This window comes from Nannospalax galili, unplaced genomic scaffold (assembly GCF_000622305.1).
Source record: "Nannospalax galili isolate Female #2095 unplaced genomic scaffold, S.galili_v1.0 scaffold329, whole genome shotgun sequence".
Lineage (NCBI taxonomy): Eukaryota > Metazoa > Chordata > Mammalia > Rodentia > Spalacidae > Nannospalax > Nannospalax galili.
The window spans coordinates 1,379,700-1,397,084 of NW_008360321.1; the positions used below are offsets into that span (position 1 = coordinate 1,379,700).

General features: G+C 37.8%; 1 protein-coding gene across 1 annotated transcript in view; it reads left to right on the forward strand.

Annotated features, from left to right (window-relative positions):
- Pkhd1 (PKHD1 ciliary IPT domain containing fibrocystin/polyductin) overlaps positions 1 to 17,385 on the forward strand; it is a 563,112-nt gene that overhangs the window by 519,922 nt on the left and 25,805 nt on the right. The window contains exon 64 of the mRNA XM_008825215.3: positions 10,426 to 10,533. Coding sequence (XP_008823437.1) covers positions 10,426 to 10,533 — 108 coding nt within the window. The remainder of the gene's footprint in view (positions 1 to 10,425; positions 10,534 to 17,385) is intronic.

Sequence of the window (17,385 nt, forward strand, 5' to 3'; positions counted from 1 at the left end):
CCTTGCTGAGTGTTTCACCTCCTTCTTCATTTCAGCCCGAGTATTCTTCAATATTTCTAACTATTTTCTGAATTCATTCAGAAGTTTATCCCTATCTTCCTTCAGTTCTTTGATTTCTTTCTTTGTGTGTTCCTTAAATTCACTGAATTCTTTTATCATGTTTATAATTGTTCTTTTGAGTTCCATGTCCTGCCTTATCTTTAGAGGGTTCTCATTGTAGTCCTCTAGAGGACTATTGGTATTTGGTGCAGATATGTTATTTTGTTTTTTCATGTTATTATTTTTTCCCTGTGATTTTGACATGTGAATTTCTTTCATAGTTTCTGATTCTTGTGTGAGGTTCAAGTCTTCAAGTTTAGGTCTGCTTCTTTTTGTGAACTCTATGTGTCTTTGTGGTTTACTTTATGGACATGAAAAGCTGGTTCATCTAAGCTTCCGGTTCTCTCTTTTGATTTTATATTGGAGTGGCCAGACTGCTTTTGTCTTCAGGAGTTCCTACAGGGGCCCAAGTCAGATGAGGTCAGATGCTCTCAGGCTTTCTCCTAAGGTCTGGATCCCTCCAGGAAAGATTTTGGCCTCAGGAATTTGGGGGTTGGACTGGCCTGGGAGCCGGGTCCAGGAAAGATGCTGCTCTAGGGCAGCTGGTGGCCATGCCACCCAGAGATCCAAAGGCACATGGGGGCAGGACGTGGTCCCAAGTACTCCTGAACTGAGTAGTTGGGTTGGTCTGGATGCAAAGGATCAGGAAGAGGAAAGGTCAGCCCCAGCATCCCAGAAAGAGGGTGGCGGATGGTGCAGGCCCAGGGAAGCAGAGGGAGGTGAGGGCAGGGCCAGGCCCAGAAGCAGTACTCCTGGGAATCAGAGATGTCACTGAGTTGGTCTGGATGAAGAGAATCAGGAAGCAGTAGTGGTTCCCCAAGTGTCTGGGGCTCCAAGACAAGGATTGGGACAGGACCCAGGCTAGGAGGAGAGCAACTTCTTAACTTTTTTATACTCTTCATTGGCCAGCCTAGGGTGTTTCTGTTGGCTTTGTATTGAGAAATGTTTGTTCTACAAAACTGGAAATTATTTATGTAACAGGTCAAATGTCAGTGTATTTTCACAATGGCCCATTTCCATGACTAGGACATTTTTGGCCCTATCTTAAATATATGTCAAAGATCTGTCACATTCTTCAGATAAGTATATGGAATGCTATTGTATGGCAGGGATCCCTTGTAGTGGTGCTCAGTTCTCTCTGTTCTTCCAGCTGCATTTATTTTTATATTAAAACTGTTCCTATAATCTGGTACAAACTACCCATCTCTCCTGGGATGCTGATGCTTCTATTTTTTCTTCTTGCTCTTTATCCTTAAATAAAGTATAATATTGTTTTAATCCAGTTTCCCAATTGATGAGTTTTCACTCACATGAATTTCATGATTTTTCATGATTTAATGTTGGAGCCAAGGGTTTCCTAACATCTTCATTTCATTTAATACTTGTCTTTGGTTTCCTACAATGCTCCATGTCATCAACTCCAGAGAACAGAGCAACCTCTTGAAAACTCTATGAGGAAGCAGTCTATACCTTGTAATTACATATTTCATAGTTTCAAATCTATGGTGATGATGCCTTTTTTTCCTATTAGATTTATGAATTATCTCATTATTTCTTTTCAAATTACCCTTCCATGATTTTGGCCTGTAAAACTTATCTACTTACTGAGAAGCCGTATCTTTTCAGCCTGTCTACAAAATGCTTGTGCATCAAACTTTCAAAGTCTTTGTGATCCTGTTAGCTCCTCTACCTTTTGTACAATTCATTTTGATAGGTCTAAATTTTGCTGGGCATTGTGTGAGAATCTCCTCAGACTTTTCAGGCTTATACAATCTATTTTTTGTTCACTTTAATATAATTGACTCACAAATTTTGCTCTGGTTCTTTTCTTTATTTAAGCAGTACACTCTGAAACACTTCAGATTTAAAAACTCCAAGAATAAAGGACAAAAGTACCTTGTGTCATTTTCCAAGAACACACTACATCTTGAAGAAGGAAATATTCAAGACAATCAAGGACTGAACAATACAAAATAAAACATTCAAAACTGAATTGAGACACCGTTGTGAACTGTCTGTGTGGATGCCGCCATTGTAATCATTGCTCAGTGCTATGTTGTTGGTGGTATTTCACTTTATAGAATACATAGGATACACAGACCAGTCACCTTATGATCAAAAATAGTAATTTCCAAGATTTTTAAAAAATATTTTATGTGAAAAAAACTTTTGACAAAATTCAGCATGGATTTATGTTCAAATTCCTAGAGGGAATTGGACTAGAGGGAACATATTTCAGCATAATTTAAGCTATATACAACACACCCATAGCCAATATCATTCTAAATGGAGAAAAACTGGAAGCATTCCCACTACAATCAGGAAGTGGACAAGGATGTCTACTTTCTCCACTCCTTTTCAACATAGTGCTTGAAACTCTTGCTAGAGCAATAAGACAGGAGAAGGAAATTAAAGGAGTACTAATTGGAAAAGAAGAGATCAAACTATCACTTTTTGCAGATGATATGATACTATACCTAAGAGATCCCAAAAGTTCCACCAGAAAACTCCTAGAACTGATCAACACTTTCAGTATAGCAGCAGGCTATAAAATCAATCTACAAAAATTAGTAGCCTTTTTATATACCAATAACTAGCAATTGGAGAAAGAGTAAAGGGAAATGCTCCCATTCATAATTGCTGCCAAAAATATCTTGGAATAAATCTGACCAAAGACACCAAAGATCTCTACAATGAAAATTATAAATTGTTAAAGAAAGACATTGAGGAAGACACCAAGAGATGGAAGGACCTCCCATGCTCATGGACTGGAAGAATTAATATTGTGAAAATGACTGTCCTGCCAAAAGCAATATATAGATTCGGTGTAATCACAATCAAAATCACCATGACATACTTCATAGAATTAGAAAAAAAATCCTTAAATTTGTATGGAAGCATAAAGGACCCCAAATAGCCTAAGCAACCCTGAGCACAAAATGTAGCACTGAGGGGATTACTATACCAGATCTCAAAGAATACTACAGAACTATAGTCATAAAAACAGCATGGTACTGGCACAAAAATTGACACATAGATCAATGAAACATTATTGAAGACCCAAACCCAAGTACCTGCAATTTCAGCCACCTGATATTTGACAAAGGTGCCAAGAACATACAGTGGAGGAAAGACAGCATCTTCAACAAATGGTGCTGCCAAAACTGGATCCCTACCTGTAGAAGAATGAAACTAGATCCTTATCTTTCACCTTGCACAAAAGTAAATGCCCAGGAATTAAGGTAAACATTATTAAAGACCCAAACCCAAGTACCTGCAATTTCAGCCACCTGATATTTGACAAAGGTGCCAAGAACATACAGTGGAGGAAAGACAGCATCTTCAACAAATGGTGCTGCCAAAACTGGATCCCTACCTGTAGAAGAATGAAACTAGATCCTTATCTTTCACCTTGCACAAAAGTAAATGCCCAGGAATTAAGGTCAGCAACCCACAAGTGGGCCCTCATTAAACTAAAAAACTTCTGTACAGCAAAAGAAACAATAAAAAAAAGTGAAGAGAAACCCACAGAGTGGGAAAAAAATCTTCACCAGTGACACATCTGAAAGAGGTTTAACATTCAGAATATATAAAGAACTCAAAAAAAAAAAAGAAACAAGAAAAGAAATGACCCAATTAAAAGATGGGCTAAAGTTCTAAACAGAGAGTTCTCAAAGGAAGAAATAAGAAAGTTCTAAGGAAGAAATAAAAATGGCTAAGAAACATCTCAAAAAGTGTTCAATATGGTTAGTAATTAGGAAAATGCAAGTTAAAACACCCTAATGTTTCACCTTACTCCAACCAGACTGGCTAGGATCAAGAGAATAAATGATACCAGATGCTGGTGAGGATGTGGAGAAAGGGGAATGCTCATTCACTGCTGGGATTACAAACTCGTGCAGCCCCTATGGAAAAGTGTGGAGAACTCTTAAAAAGCTGAAAATGAATCTACCATATACTCAAAGGACTCATCCTATTATAGAGACACTTGTACAATCATGTTTGTTGCTGTTCTTTTCACAATAACTAAGAGATGGAAGCAACTTAAGTGACTGACAAGCGGTTAACAAAATGTGGTGACACAACGGAGTTCTATTCAGCAGTAAAGAACGATGAAATAATGAAATTTGCAGGTAAATGGATGGATCTAGAAACTGTTATACTAAATGAAGTAACAAAGACTCATAAAAATAAAAGATGTATGTTCTCCTTCATTTGTGGATCCTAGCACCAAATCCTTTTAAGTTCCATGTTCGTTTAATAGGATGGTACTGTACAGCAGTCTCTTCTACATGAAATAACTACCATCATCAAGACTTCAGCAGTGCCTGATTGCTAAGCATTGTCACAATTGGGCTTGTTGATGGTTGTGCTCCTTCGCTAAAGGAGGGGCAAACAGGGTCATTGGACCATCACCAGAGTATCCAGCCACTCTTCCCAGCCAACTGTATGTAATTTGGCCCTATCACACATTGTCTCCTAGATTTCAGGAGGGCTAAAATATACAATCTGGGAAAGGCTAGGGAGAGAAGGCTTGACCCATGCTGGGTAAAGGCTTTCCTGTGTGCATATCCTCAGGTCATTCATATACCTCAGCAACCCCTCAGTTATATCAGTAAGTAAGCTCAGTAAATTCGTTGGTTCCCCAGTAAAACTTTAATCAAACATTGGTTTGACACTAGAACCTTGAAAGGGAATAAGTATTGCTTAGTATCCCCAGGAAAAGAATTCCAACAGATGGAAAATGTATTTCTTAATGCTATAATGTCTCATAATTATTTTTAAAAAAGAAAGAAAATGAGAATGTAAAAGACACCAAAAGGCTATGGGAATGGAGATATTTTCTAAAACAGAAAAATGAGAAAGCCTAAGCAAGTGGTGAAGGTCTATGTAGGTTTGTTATGATATATAAAGGACAAGACAAAAATAATATAGATATAATCTTAAAGTTTCTAAGGTCATAGTTTAGTAAACTTGGTTAAGGAACAAAATATATATCTAGTCAAGCTTTATCTGAGAACATTTGTTTTTTTTTTTAACCCAAGTTTTATTGACATAGCACATGGTAATTAAAAGTACCAGTCTGGTAGAACAAACATTATTGGACGTTTAACAGCCACAGTTTGAGGCCTATACTAATGTGGTCAGAGGGACTTAAAGGACAGTTTTTGCCCCTTGCCCTCCAAGGTTGGCTAAGTTCCAGGGGACTCTAGAACATCTCTCAAAATGTCCTGTAACTGTGGTGAGTCACATGTCCTCTTATTCAGGGAGGCCATGGAGACTCCACCAGATGGACTTGAACCAGTGTCCAGTCTACAAAGAAGCTAGACATGATCGAGCAGGACCTTTGACTTATCTTCACATGGATGGAACTGGAAAGGAGCCAGGGACTCCTCCCAAGCCCATGTTACCCCTGAGGAACAGATCTTCAAATGACCTTGATTGTATATATAAATTGATTTATTTGGGACAACTCTATGGTCTTAAACACCCAAAAGGAAATTATAACCAAACAATAAAGTGATCAGTATATTTCTTTAAGAGTTCAAGGGCTTACACTTCTCAGACATTAGGCTTAAGTCCATATAAAAATTTATTTAGACAATTAATTATTTCTCATTGCTTATTTTGTTCTGAATCAGAAAGTGCTCCTCAGATGTAAGACTTCAAATCTTGGTCTGCAATACTGTAGTGCCCACCTGTAGCTATGGGAGATCACCCACTATTGTTCTAAAATGATGGATAAATTTGTTTTCTCCCCCTATCTAGAAGCCTTTGAGTGGGAACTGACACTGATTCTAACCATTCCAACAGCTATCAAAATGCCTGAAAGCAAATCCTGAATGAATCCAGCACTCTCAAGTCCAGTCTTGGCAGACAAAAGAAAAATGAGGAGAAACACAATAGAGGGATGCTTTTGGAAACCCTCATCAAGACATTCCAATGGACTCTCATATGAACATTGAAAATTGTCCTGTTTTGACTTTTTACTAGTTCCCTGTCTAGAACTTGTAATGCTACTTACTCTTGCCTTTACTTCTCCTTCACATCTCCTATTTACCAGTCAAGGACTTTCTTTTCCCCCTCCACATAAGAATTTTGCAATTTGGGAGTCTTTTAGATAGACCCACTGAAGGGGTACCCCAGTTGCCTCACTCTGCATCCCTGTTCAGCATGGAATAAGTCAGAGCAGTCTGCATCCTGTTTCCTTGTCTGCAAGCTGGGTAACCTCTTCAGAGGATGGTGTGATAGGAATAGGAGGTAGGAATCAGCTAGGCAGTTAGTGTAAAAAGACACCCTCCAAAGTAGCCAGTTTCTTGGCTAAAAGTCAAAATGTCCTTGGGCCTCTTAGCAACATACTCTGTTCCAAAGGCCAAAAATGTCAAAAGTATTTCAGAGCTCTTATCTAATCCTTAAAATATTTTAGGGTTACCTGTTCAGAGGGGAGAGTGTTAGAGTAGCAAAAAGCCCTATAAAAAAAAATAAATCAAAGAAGAAGAAAGAGTACACGAAGTTATCAGAAAAAGTGATGGGGAAATATGGGAGGAGTTGGGGGGGAAGTGGGCATGGATTTGATCAAAACACCTTATGTGCTTATATGCCTGTATGAAATTCTCAATAAATTATTAAAAATATTTTATTCATTATTTTTATTTTATGTATGTGATGCACCTTTGTTGTGCAATGCCCACAGAAGTCAGAAGAGGGTGTTGGATTCCCCTGCAACTGGAGTTACAGACAGTTGTTAGCAGTCGTTTGAGTGCCAAGAATTTAACTTGGGTCCTCTGCAAAAGTAAAAGCCAGCAATGCTCCTAACCGCTGAACCATCTCTCCAACCCCAGAGTTTTATTTTTTTCAAGTTCAGTAATATCTACAACAGCTAACCTCACATGACAAAACTTACATGCCCCTATCTTCTAATACAGAGCTTAATCATATAAAGTTCTTATAGTTAATGCCTAATTTATATTTCATCCCCTTCCACTACTTTACGCGTCCTGCACACTGCACACCTTGCAGGTCACATCCATCCATACTCTGTGTCTTGTCATCCTACATGCCTTGCCCGTACCCAGTACACATTATCCATATGCCATACCTTCTTCTATGCCATACTTTGATCTCCTGCATCACTTAGATTTCACGCTTCACTCCATTCCTAACATATTCCAAGTTATCCTTCTTTAATGTTCCCTCATTTATCCCAAGGATGTCCTCACTAGCCAGCTTAGGATCACATTGTGCTCATGAAAAATGAAGGAAGCCAGGAAAAGCTTGTTGCTCAGTTCTACTGACCCTAAGCCACACTCACCCCACTTGAATCCATATTACTCACTATCGCTTTTCAGGATCTCTAACTGAAAGATAGAAAGGACTCTCTCTCGCTCGCTTTCTCTCTCTCTGTCTCTCTCCCTCCCTATTTCTCCAACTCTCTCTCTGTCATGAAGTAGGGCAGAATTTATGAAAGTGTTTTTCTGTTTTTAGAATGATCACCTCAAAGCAAACACACACAGAGACACACACACACATACACACACAGAGATAGAAACCCACCCACCCTCGTTTCTTATGATTGAAAGTTTTGTGTGAAACCCCCAGAAATGTAATATTTCTACTCAGCTTCACAAAGCATGGGAGCAAATCTGTTCGCAATGAATTTCCAGAGAAGAAGAGAAAGCAACTGTGAAAATATTCCTCTATCTTAATCTAATTTTTTTTATCCTGCAATTTAAATATGTTTGACTTTTGTTCTTATACTCTTTTCAATAAAAATATCATTACCCACATTTGTGGATTTATATGCTCAAAGCAAAGGCAATTATTTTGGGGACCCCCAGATCCTTTGACATTCATCTATATGTCACAATTACAAAAAATGTATTTAAAGATAATTTGTCATCATTAATAATATAGCTGCTTGTTATCATGAGTATCAAGTGGGAACTGGTTGTGGAGATGATTCAAGATGGAAAGGAATTTTATAAACCATATACTCTACAGAAACACATTGAGGTATGCTTCCTGTTGGGTATACAATCAATTGCAGTGCTGTTTTCAGCCTACCTCCCCAACTCATCCCAAGTTCTGAGAGCCAGTAACTTGTTTATACTAACGTGATCAGGAGCCTGTCAACAGCACTTGGATGTTTTATAATAGCTCTTCCAGCGTTATGATAAAGCCTGGAGTAATGTACTGTACTTGGCAGCAAGTGGTTCAGCTTTTGGGCACATATGCTTCCAATCCGAGAATATCATAGATATATATGGGAATCTTTGTGGAGATCTGTAAGGCAGGCTGGTATTTAACACAAAAACAAACACATTTGGAGCTAAAGCACTCTCCATTAGGCAGTTTGGCGGCTGTTCTATGAGGCAGACTCACGGTGCTTGACTGACACATTTCGATGAAATGCTGCTTTGCATTCTTCCAAAGACGGGAACAATAAGAACGTTTGTCAAAGGAAAAACTGCGGCAAACGACTTCACGTTGAACATCTGTACTCTGCAGTTCATTGTCTGCAAGAGTTTATTGACCATAATTTTGATGCATATAGGTAGGTTTTAAAGAGTATAAAGTGCATTTATTTTAGGTGCCTATCATTTATTTGAGTCTTGGCTTATTTATTTTCATTTTCTAGGCATGTTATTTATTTTTGGACTCTGAGGAGATGAAAGAAAATGTTTCCTTAGAAGAAAGTTTTAGTTTTCTCTGCAAAATTGATGAGGAAAGCCATTTTTTTTACAAAAAGAATTGAGCAATTGAATTTAAAAATGCTAACACTAAACATACTAAATCTTTATGATACCTTTCAGGCATAGAGATCACAAACTAATTCATAAACTTTAAGATCACCCTCCTAACTCTTTGTCTACCATGGTGACATTTCCAGAGTGAAATGCAGCAGCTATTTATTAATCAGCAAAATAATTTAGGGGTAGTAGAGTCCAAAGTTAGTTTATAGTATTGGGAATGTGATCTTAAGTTACTCTCTTTAACTTTATGAATGGATAGTTTGTGAGAAAAATGTAAGCTTTCTTTCTTTTCTTTTTAATTTTTTTTATTTTATTCAGGGAAATCAGGGTCCATGCAATCCAACTTGCTGAAGAAGGGCATTCTGTCAATTGTGACATATTGATAAACTGTTATGCTGATTTGCTATCTCACTCTGAAACATAAATGCATTTCCTGAAGACAGAGAGATACTGACCCCTTAAAAAGACAGCAGTATTTTTATATTTAGTATTTTAATTAAGTCTATGAGAATTTCATTATGGGTACAATATATTTTTATATATTCACTCTTCATCCCAACTTTCCCAACTCATTTTCTAATGTCCTATTTTTAGTCTCTAGGAGTCCAATTAGGTGTTTTACATTTTCTGTAGGACACAGGTGAAGAAAATTGGGGCTGTAGGAGAGTGATAGAAAAATTATGGAAAGTCTCTTGGTGCCTGCAGGTGGGAAAGTTCCAAGATCAAGGCCTGGGTTCTCAGGACCATGTGTGGAGTCAAGACCACAGCTGACCATCAAGGGAGGTGGAAAGTTTATTCCTAAGAATCAGTTCTCTCAAGACTAGAATCTGCAAATGACAGAAACCATCCCTGTTCCCATCATAAGTCTAACAGAGAGGCAAAGCCACTGCCATACACAACTTGGGACCTCAGAGGAGTGGTTAGTGAGGGATGTAGCCACTCTAAGAAGCCTGAAACTGCTGCCTCCATCCTCCAAGCTGTTCCACCATCAGCCCAGTACGGCTACAGGTTCACAGGAAGTTGCCACAGAAGAAGTAAATTCTGGCACAGAGTGGTGATCCACTCCTCTGAGCTAGAATTTATTACTTGATCGGCAAGTTTTGGAGATGCTAAAAGTTGAACCCAGGATGTTGGGTATACCAGACAAGCACTCTCCTATGGACTTACAGCCTCAACCCTGTGATAACACATGCACTGACCAAGCAGCCAAATGAGTGTTATTGGTTAGGACTATAAACTGAACATCCAATAGATTGTTGGCTATATTCTTAACGTGAATCTCATAAATTATTTCATATATTTTATGATATTGTTATATAGATTATACAAAATACTATATATAAAAAACAGTGTTTTGTATATTAAACTTTCAATAAATGCTAGCTGCTATTGTCCTGTTTTGAATTATTTAGTTCTAGGATGTGTCTGAGAAGAATTCACTAGATTAGATGATTTCTGTAATTTTTTAAACAATTTCCTCTATTGTTCAATTTCCTCTCTTCAGAGAAGACTTGAAGACATTGCTCTGGATTGAGTGACTAACAACTACCTTTGGATTTCTGTTCATTCACAGGGTGTACCCAGGCAGAAACACACAATGGTTATGTGAGCTTCTCCGGCTTGGCTGTCTTGATCTCTGGGTCAAACTGGCACTTGGCTTTTACTGTTACTTCTCCTCCAGGTAATTTCAACACAGTGTACTTTTATATCTGTATATTTTGAAAAAAGTATTCCTTTCTGTTTTTACATTGAAATAACCCCTTTCTTGAATAAGAAGATATCACATTTAGAGAAATTCCTTTACCCATATCATCAAGGTATGAGAGAAAGTGCCCACTTGGAAATTATGGCTCAGAAAATACAAGATGAACAAGAAACTAAATGTATACTTCCCTGTGGGTGCTATAGTTATTTTTTATGTCTTTACATTCTCTCTCTCTCTCTCTCTGTCTCATTCCCTCACTTTCCTCTCCTCCCATCTCTCCTTCCCTTTCCTTCTTCCTTTCCTTTCTCCCTTTTTATTTTTTCTATGTCACTTGCACTTGGTAAATAATTCATGAGATAACTTGGCTAATGAGACACTCTCCTTGGGTTTTGTTTTCCCATGCCTTCCCACCTAGAAAATTGAGGCAATAATTATTAACATCCTGGTACTTAAATGCACAGGTAAAAAGTATGTATAAATTATAATATGATCCAGGTATCCTTCATAAAACATTAAAAGATACTTCTCTGGTAAAGTATTAAATGTGTCTCAGATGAAAATATATAATGATCACCTGTCCCTATGTTATTTAATTCATTAATGAGGGAACTATGAGGCTATCAGTCTAAAGAGCTTTTGAGGTATAACATTATGTAGCCAGAAGAGAAATGTGGGAAAGCATTTGTCAAATTTATGTAAAAAAAGAAAAGCATAATCGTTAAGTTACATGTCCATATACACCATTTGTATCTGTCCTGGACCAAATGATTTGTAGCTTATCAATGTTCTACAAATTAATATATTGGAGTCCTGATTAATGCTAAATATTGGCATATTCTTGGTAAACATAGTTACTCAGGAGGCTGGTGCTTTGGGGACAAGCTTGGACAATCTAGAGAAAACACATTTTTTAAAAAAAGAAATAGGGGGCTGGAGTGTTGACAGCATTTAAGAACACTGGCTGCTTTTGCCGAGGACCTGGGTTTGATTCCCAGTACGCACATGGCCAACAACCATCCATAACTCCAATTCCAGGGATCCAACACCCTCTTCTATGGGCATTACATAACATGGGTGCACTTTTACACATGCAGGCAATAAAATCATACACATAAAATAAAAACATAAATAAATATTAAATAAAAAGAAATAGTGTTGTAGGGGCTGGGCATTTAGTCAGTGGTTAAGAGCACTGATTGCTCTTTCAGAAGACCCAGGTTCAGTTCGCATTACCCATATGGCAGCTAACAACTGTCCATAACCCCATTTCCAGGGGATCCAGCATCCTCCTCTGACCTGTGTGGGAATTGCATTACATACATACAGACAATACACTCATATATAAAAATAAACCAATCAATAAAATAAAAACTATTGTAGAGAATTTGATAAGTTGTGTATAAGCCTGTTTGAAAAATGCTTCACTGTAGTATTTGTAAGATCTTCAATCAACTTACTTTAATTCCAAGTTTAAGAACATTTTTTTCTCAACAAAAAATACTGCCTTCTGATGTTATACCTGAAGCGTTGACTCCAGGTCCTTATAGAGGAAGGCAACCAGGGTCAGGGAGGGAGGGGGAGGGAGAGAGAGAAGGAGGGAAGGAGGGGGAGAGAGAGAGTCAGACTCAAAGGGCATTGGGTAGTTTGTCCCAGATTTGTCTGACATGACTTTTGTCCTTTAGTTTCTTCAGTGGTTCACTAAAACCAGTTGTATTCTTCATCAAGGATAATTTAGGAAATAGTTATAAAGCAGAACCACACATGATCATGGCATTTCATTGATAGATCTCTATTTTGTTTAAAACTTGCAGATTGTTAGCCACTATGTGGGTGCTGGGACTCGAACCTGGGTCTTCTGCAAGAGCAGTCAATGCTCTTAACCTCTGAGCCATCTCTCCAGCACAACCATCCGTAACTCCAGTTCCAGGGGAATCTGATGCCTTCTTCTGACCTCCACAGGCATTATATGACACGGATACACTTACACACATGCAGGCAATATACTCATAAACATAAAAATAATGAATAAAAAGTTAAAAAAAAACTTGTAGATTAAGGAATTACCTTGAAATTTTTTCCTTAAATTTTTCTTCATAATTTTCAAAACTAAGTCTCTGAGGTGAGACTGTATAAGGAGATTTTAACAAGAGTTTAATTCTAAATGAATAGGCAGACAACTAAAAAGGACAAAAACTCCAAAATATTGAATGGTTTCTACATCTTTGACCACCTACTGACACTTGCTGATTCTAAGAATGATGTTCTGTTGCCCAAGCCCAGCATATCAATGTTCAGTGCTGGGATATTTGGAAAATAGCCGTTATTTACACATTTCAGCCAATCAATAAATTCTAGAAGACTTTAAAATAATGGGTCTGGTGATTACTGATTCACAATAATATTTCATTCATACATGAATAAAACAAGGAACACACAATCATTTTCCTATTCTTTCATTTCTATCTAATTTCTTAGGCAGAGGAAAAAGTAACTATTCCTGTTTGGGAAATGTAAGTATGGAGAAACTGAGATGTTGGTGAGATCTGATGTGTCTGTATGGAATTCTCTTGAGTCTTTCTTATTTGTTAATGAATGAAGCTCACCGGGACACTGATAGCAGACTGAAATGACTGGAAGTTAATGGTCCACATTCCCTGTCATCTCTGTGGCCTGGATTGTGGTTCTTCTGACTGTTTTCTGGAGTCATGAAGTTCCCAGGAGACTGCTGGTTGAATCAGGGGAGGAAGGAGTTTCTGCCTTCCTCTATCTCACTTAATCTAAATAAATTCTACTTGTAATTGTCATTTCTTTGAAAGATCGTTTCACATGGCTTATTCATCAAATTTCTTTTCAAAAGTCATATCCTCTGAGAGTCCTATTTGGATGACCCAGCCAATAATATCTCCGTCTGATACCCTTCTTCCACTGACAGTTAATTTTGCTTTCTATTCTCACTTTAGATTTCTTCCTAGAACTTATCATTATAGAGTATGTGCATTTTCTTCTTTGTCTAAAGCTTGTGTGCTAGATACCCTGTTAGAACCTAGATTCACAGAGGGAAGAAATAATGTTTAGTTCATCACTCGAGCACTATATTCTCAGGGTATGGAAATGCCAAGCACAAATAAATACTTGCTTATGGAAAAGTGAGGGTATTGAGACTTCTTTTAAGGTTGTAGTGTTAAAAATTGTGCCACTGCTAAAAATTCTTGAGTGTCTGGGATCTCTACCATTAACTTGGGCTATCTCTCTGTTTCCAGATTGATTGCTCTGATTTCAACTTCTCTTCCAGTGTGTGTGTGTGTGTGTGTGTGTGTGTGTGTGTGTGTGTCTCTGTGTGTGTCATATATACCTTATGGACAAGGTATATCCCTTTGACCCATGTCACATCTCAGCTTAGAATCTTTCCTCTATTATAGTTCATTATACTCAGAATATTGTCTAGGGCAATTTATCTGGCACTTAATGCCAACAAATTTTCCTCAAATGCCTTCCAATATTTCATACCAATTTCTGTCTTCTCTGTTTCGTTTATGAATATGCTTGGCCTTTGAAGTCCCACTCAGTCACTCCGTTCTTCAGGATGCTTTCTCTGTTTATAGCAATGGAAAATAATCTTCCCATGCAACACATTTGTGTTTTCCTACTGGAATGTGTCACAATCTGATTTATCTTTACCAATATTTGTCACATATATGCATTGCTCCATTTAATAGTAAAGTAAATTATTTTGTGCCTTTGTCTGATAAATTATAATAGCCTGAGAAACAAATTTTTCAATTTATAAAAAGGAACATAGTTCCAAATAAAGTCTTAGCCTGCTTCTCTCAATGGAATATTCTTGACCTGCCATTGACCACTAAGCATCAGTGTCTGCTACTACTTCTCAAGTTCCCTGATAATATTTTAATGTTAGGATGTCTCCTGGCACTGTAGCTGAAGTCCCTGTAGTCCTGGTTTGCTGTATCACATCCAAACTTGGAGCAAAATCAATGAAGTTCAATTAATACAGTGAAAGTCAATTTTTAAATTTGCCTGTTTTTAAATCCAAAGTTCTAGATCTGCAGAGTTGGCACATCAGTTAAAAGCACTTTCTGTTCTTGCAAAGGACTTGAGTTTAGTTCTAGCACCCACATGTGGTGGCCCACAACCACCTGTAACTCCAGTTCAATGGTATTTGAGATCCTCTTCTGCCCTCTGCCAGAAAATCACATATAATGCTCATACACACACAGAAACAAACACACATAGACATAAATAAAAAAATATATTTTTTACCTTTTCCTACATTTTAAAAATATATTTTTAGAAGAAGCATATCATTATAGCTTTAACATACCCAATAACAATTTCCAGAGCAAAGACACAGCTCCTTCAAAAGCGGCTATAAAATTTCTAGGTTCGCTGTTAAATCAATACAGTTATGCAATATTGAACTCAGTATAAACCCTGTAAGACATAAAATTGAATGGGTTTTTAACCCTCAAAAGAGATCTCCATTTCATTCTAAAATATACTGTTTCTTACAGAAAGATTCATTGTTTTTGCTACTAAAACTGAGATGTTGGTGCATGCATCTCTAATCTGTATTTATCTGGTTATTACTAGTCATAATCATTTGCACTTGGATCCTTGGCACCTCAGTATATCTATAAAATCATTGGGTAGATTTCAATGGTAATGTTCATTACCTATACTAATTAACATGATGTAAACTTTTATGCTTCTTTCTCAAATATAATGCATTTTAAAAATTTTGATTTTTTTTCTGTGTGTGTATATCACACAGAACATCCCAAACCATCTTATTCAACTATACACCCACTTCCCAGGTAGCACCCTCCCATAGCCTCCCTTCCCCCACTAGAGCTCTTATACTCTGTTATCCCTGCTACTGTCTGCTGTGTTGTCGGGACCCCCAGCCATTCTGCACTCTTGTCCATCTGGTGAATATAGTCAGCCTATCTAGAGGTCTTTGTTTTAGGAAGGTCAACTGTCCCTCATCTAGCAGCAATCAGTTGTCAATATTCCTTTAGATAAGATTTCCCAATATGGAGTTACATGGGCTTGGGAGGAGCACCTGGCTCCTTTCTTTTACCAGTTCCGCCTATATGAAGATAAGGCAAAGGTCTTACTCGACCATGGCTGGCTTCACTTGGAAGCATGGAGGAAATGTTTCCTCCTTGTTGACTGTCCTCATTGTAGACTGGACACTGGTTCATGTCCATCTCGTGGGGGTCTCCTTGGACCCCTTGATCAAGAGGACAGGTGACCCACCACAATTACAAGACATTTTGAGAGATGCTCATAGTTCCCTGGAACTAGTCAACCTAGGAGGGTAAGGAGCAAAAACTGTCCTTTGTGTCCCTCTGACCAAATTAGTATAGGCCTCAAAGTATGTCTGTTAAACATCCAAGGTTAGTTCCAGCAGTCTGGTACTTTTAATTACTGTGTGCCATATAGATAAATCTTGGGCAAAGACCAATTGTTCTCAGATAAAACTTACCTAGACATATATTTCTTAATCTGGTATATATAATTTGTCATTAGGTTGTTAGACTAAAATAGGTCCCTCTGATTTTCAAAACTAGCTAGGAATTATTTATCTCTCACATTGTCTAACCCCTCCATCATAGTTTCCCCAAATAAGGTGCCCCATTTCCCCCCTTTTTTCCCTTACTAATACCCTTCTCCTATGGTCCTACCTTTCTTGAGCTCCTTCTTTCCCTTTATCCCCTAGGTTCCATGTATACCCTTCCCTCCCCCCTCCTTTATAATAACCCAGTTTTTATCCATATCTCCCTTATGGAACAGCTGCTTACCACTGTTCTTCTCTTTCAGGTTATTTCTTTTCCTTTACCTCCCTGGTTCCTTTCCATTATCCGGTTCCTGTAGTTATGTCTGGATACATACTCACAAATCAGGGTTTGGTTCTAGGATCTGCATATGAAGGAGAACATATGTCGATTTTTTTTATGAGTCTGTATTACTTGACTTAGTATAACAGTTTCTAGTTCCATCCATTTACCTGCAAATTTCATGATTTCATCTTTCTTCACTGCTGAGTAAATGAACCACATTTTCATTATCCACTTGTCAATTGAGGGACACTTAGGTTGCTTCCACCTCTTAGCTATTGTGAAAAGAGCCTCAACAATCATGGATGCTCAGGTATCTCTCTCTGCAATAGGATGAGTTCTTTGAGTATATGCCAAAGAGTGGCATAACTGGGTCAAATGGCAGGTTCATTTATAGTTTTTAAAAAGGTCTCCACACTGCTTTCAATAGGGGTTGAACAAATTTCATCCCTACCAGCAGTGGATGAGTGTTCCCTTTTCCCCCACATCCTCTTGAATATTTGGTATCATTTGTTCTCTTGATCTTAGCCAGTCTGACTGGGGTAAGATGAAATCTTAAAGTGCTTTAATTTGCATTTCCTTAATTACAGTCATGTTGAATATCTTTTAATATGTTTCATAGCCATCTTTACTTCTTCTTTTGAGAACTCTCTGTTCAGCTCCTTGGCCCATCTTCTAAATGGGTTACTTCTTATCTTGATTCTCTGTTTTTTGAGTTTGTTATATATTCTGGATATTAAACCTCTGTCGGATGTATCACTGGTGAAGATTTTCTCCCATTCTGTGGGTTTTCTGCTCATTTCCCTGGTTGTCTCCTTTGATGTACAGAAGCTTTTTAGTTTAATGAGGTCCCATTTGTTAATTCATCCCTTGTTTCCTGAGCAATTGATGTCCGGTTTAAAAAATCCTTTCCTACACCTATATCTTGTAGGTTTTCCCCAATGTTTTCTTCTAACAGTTTTAGAGTTCC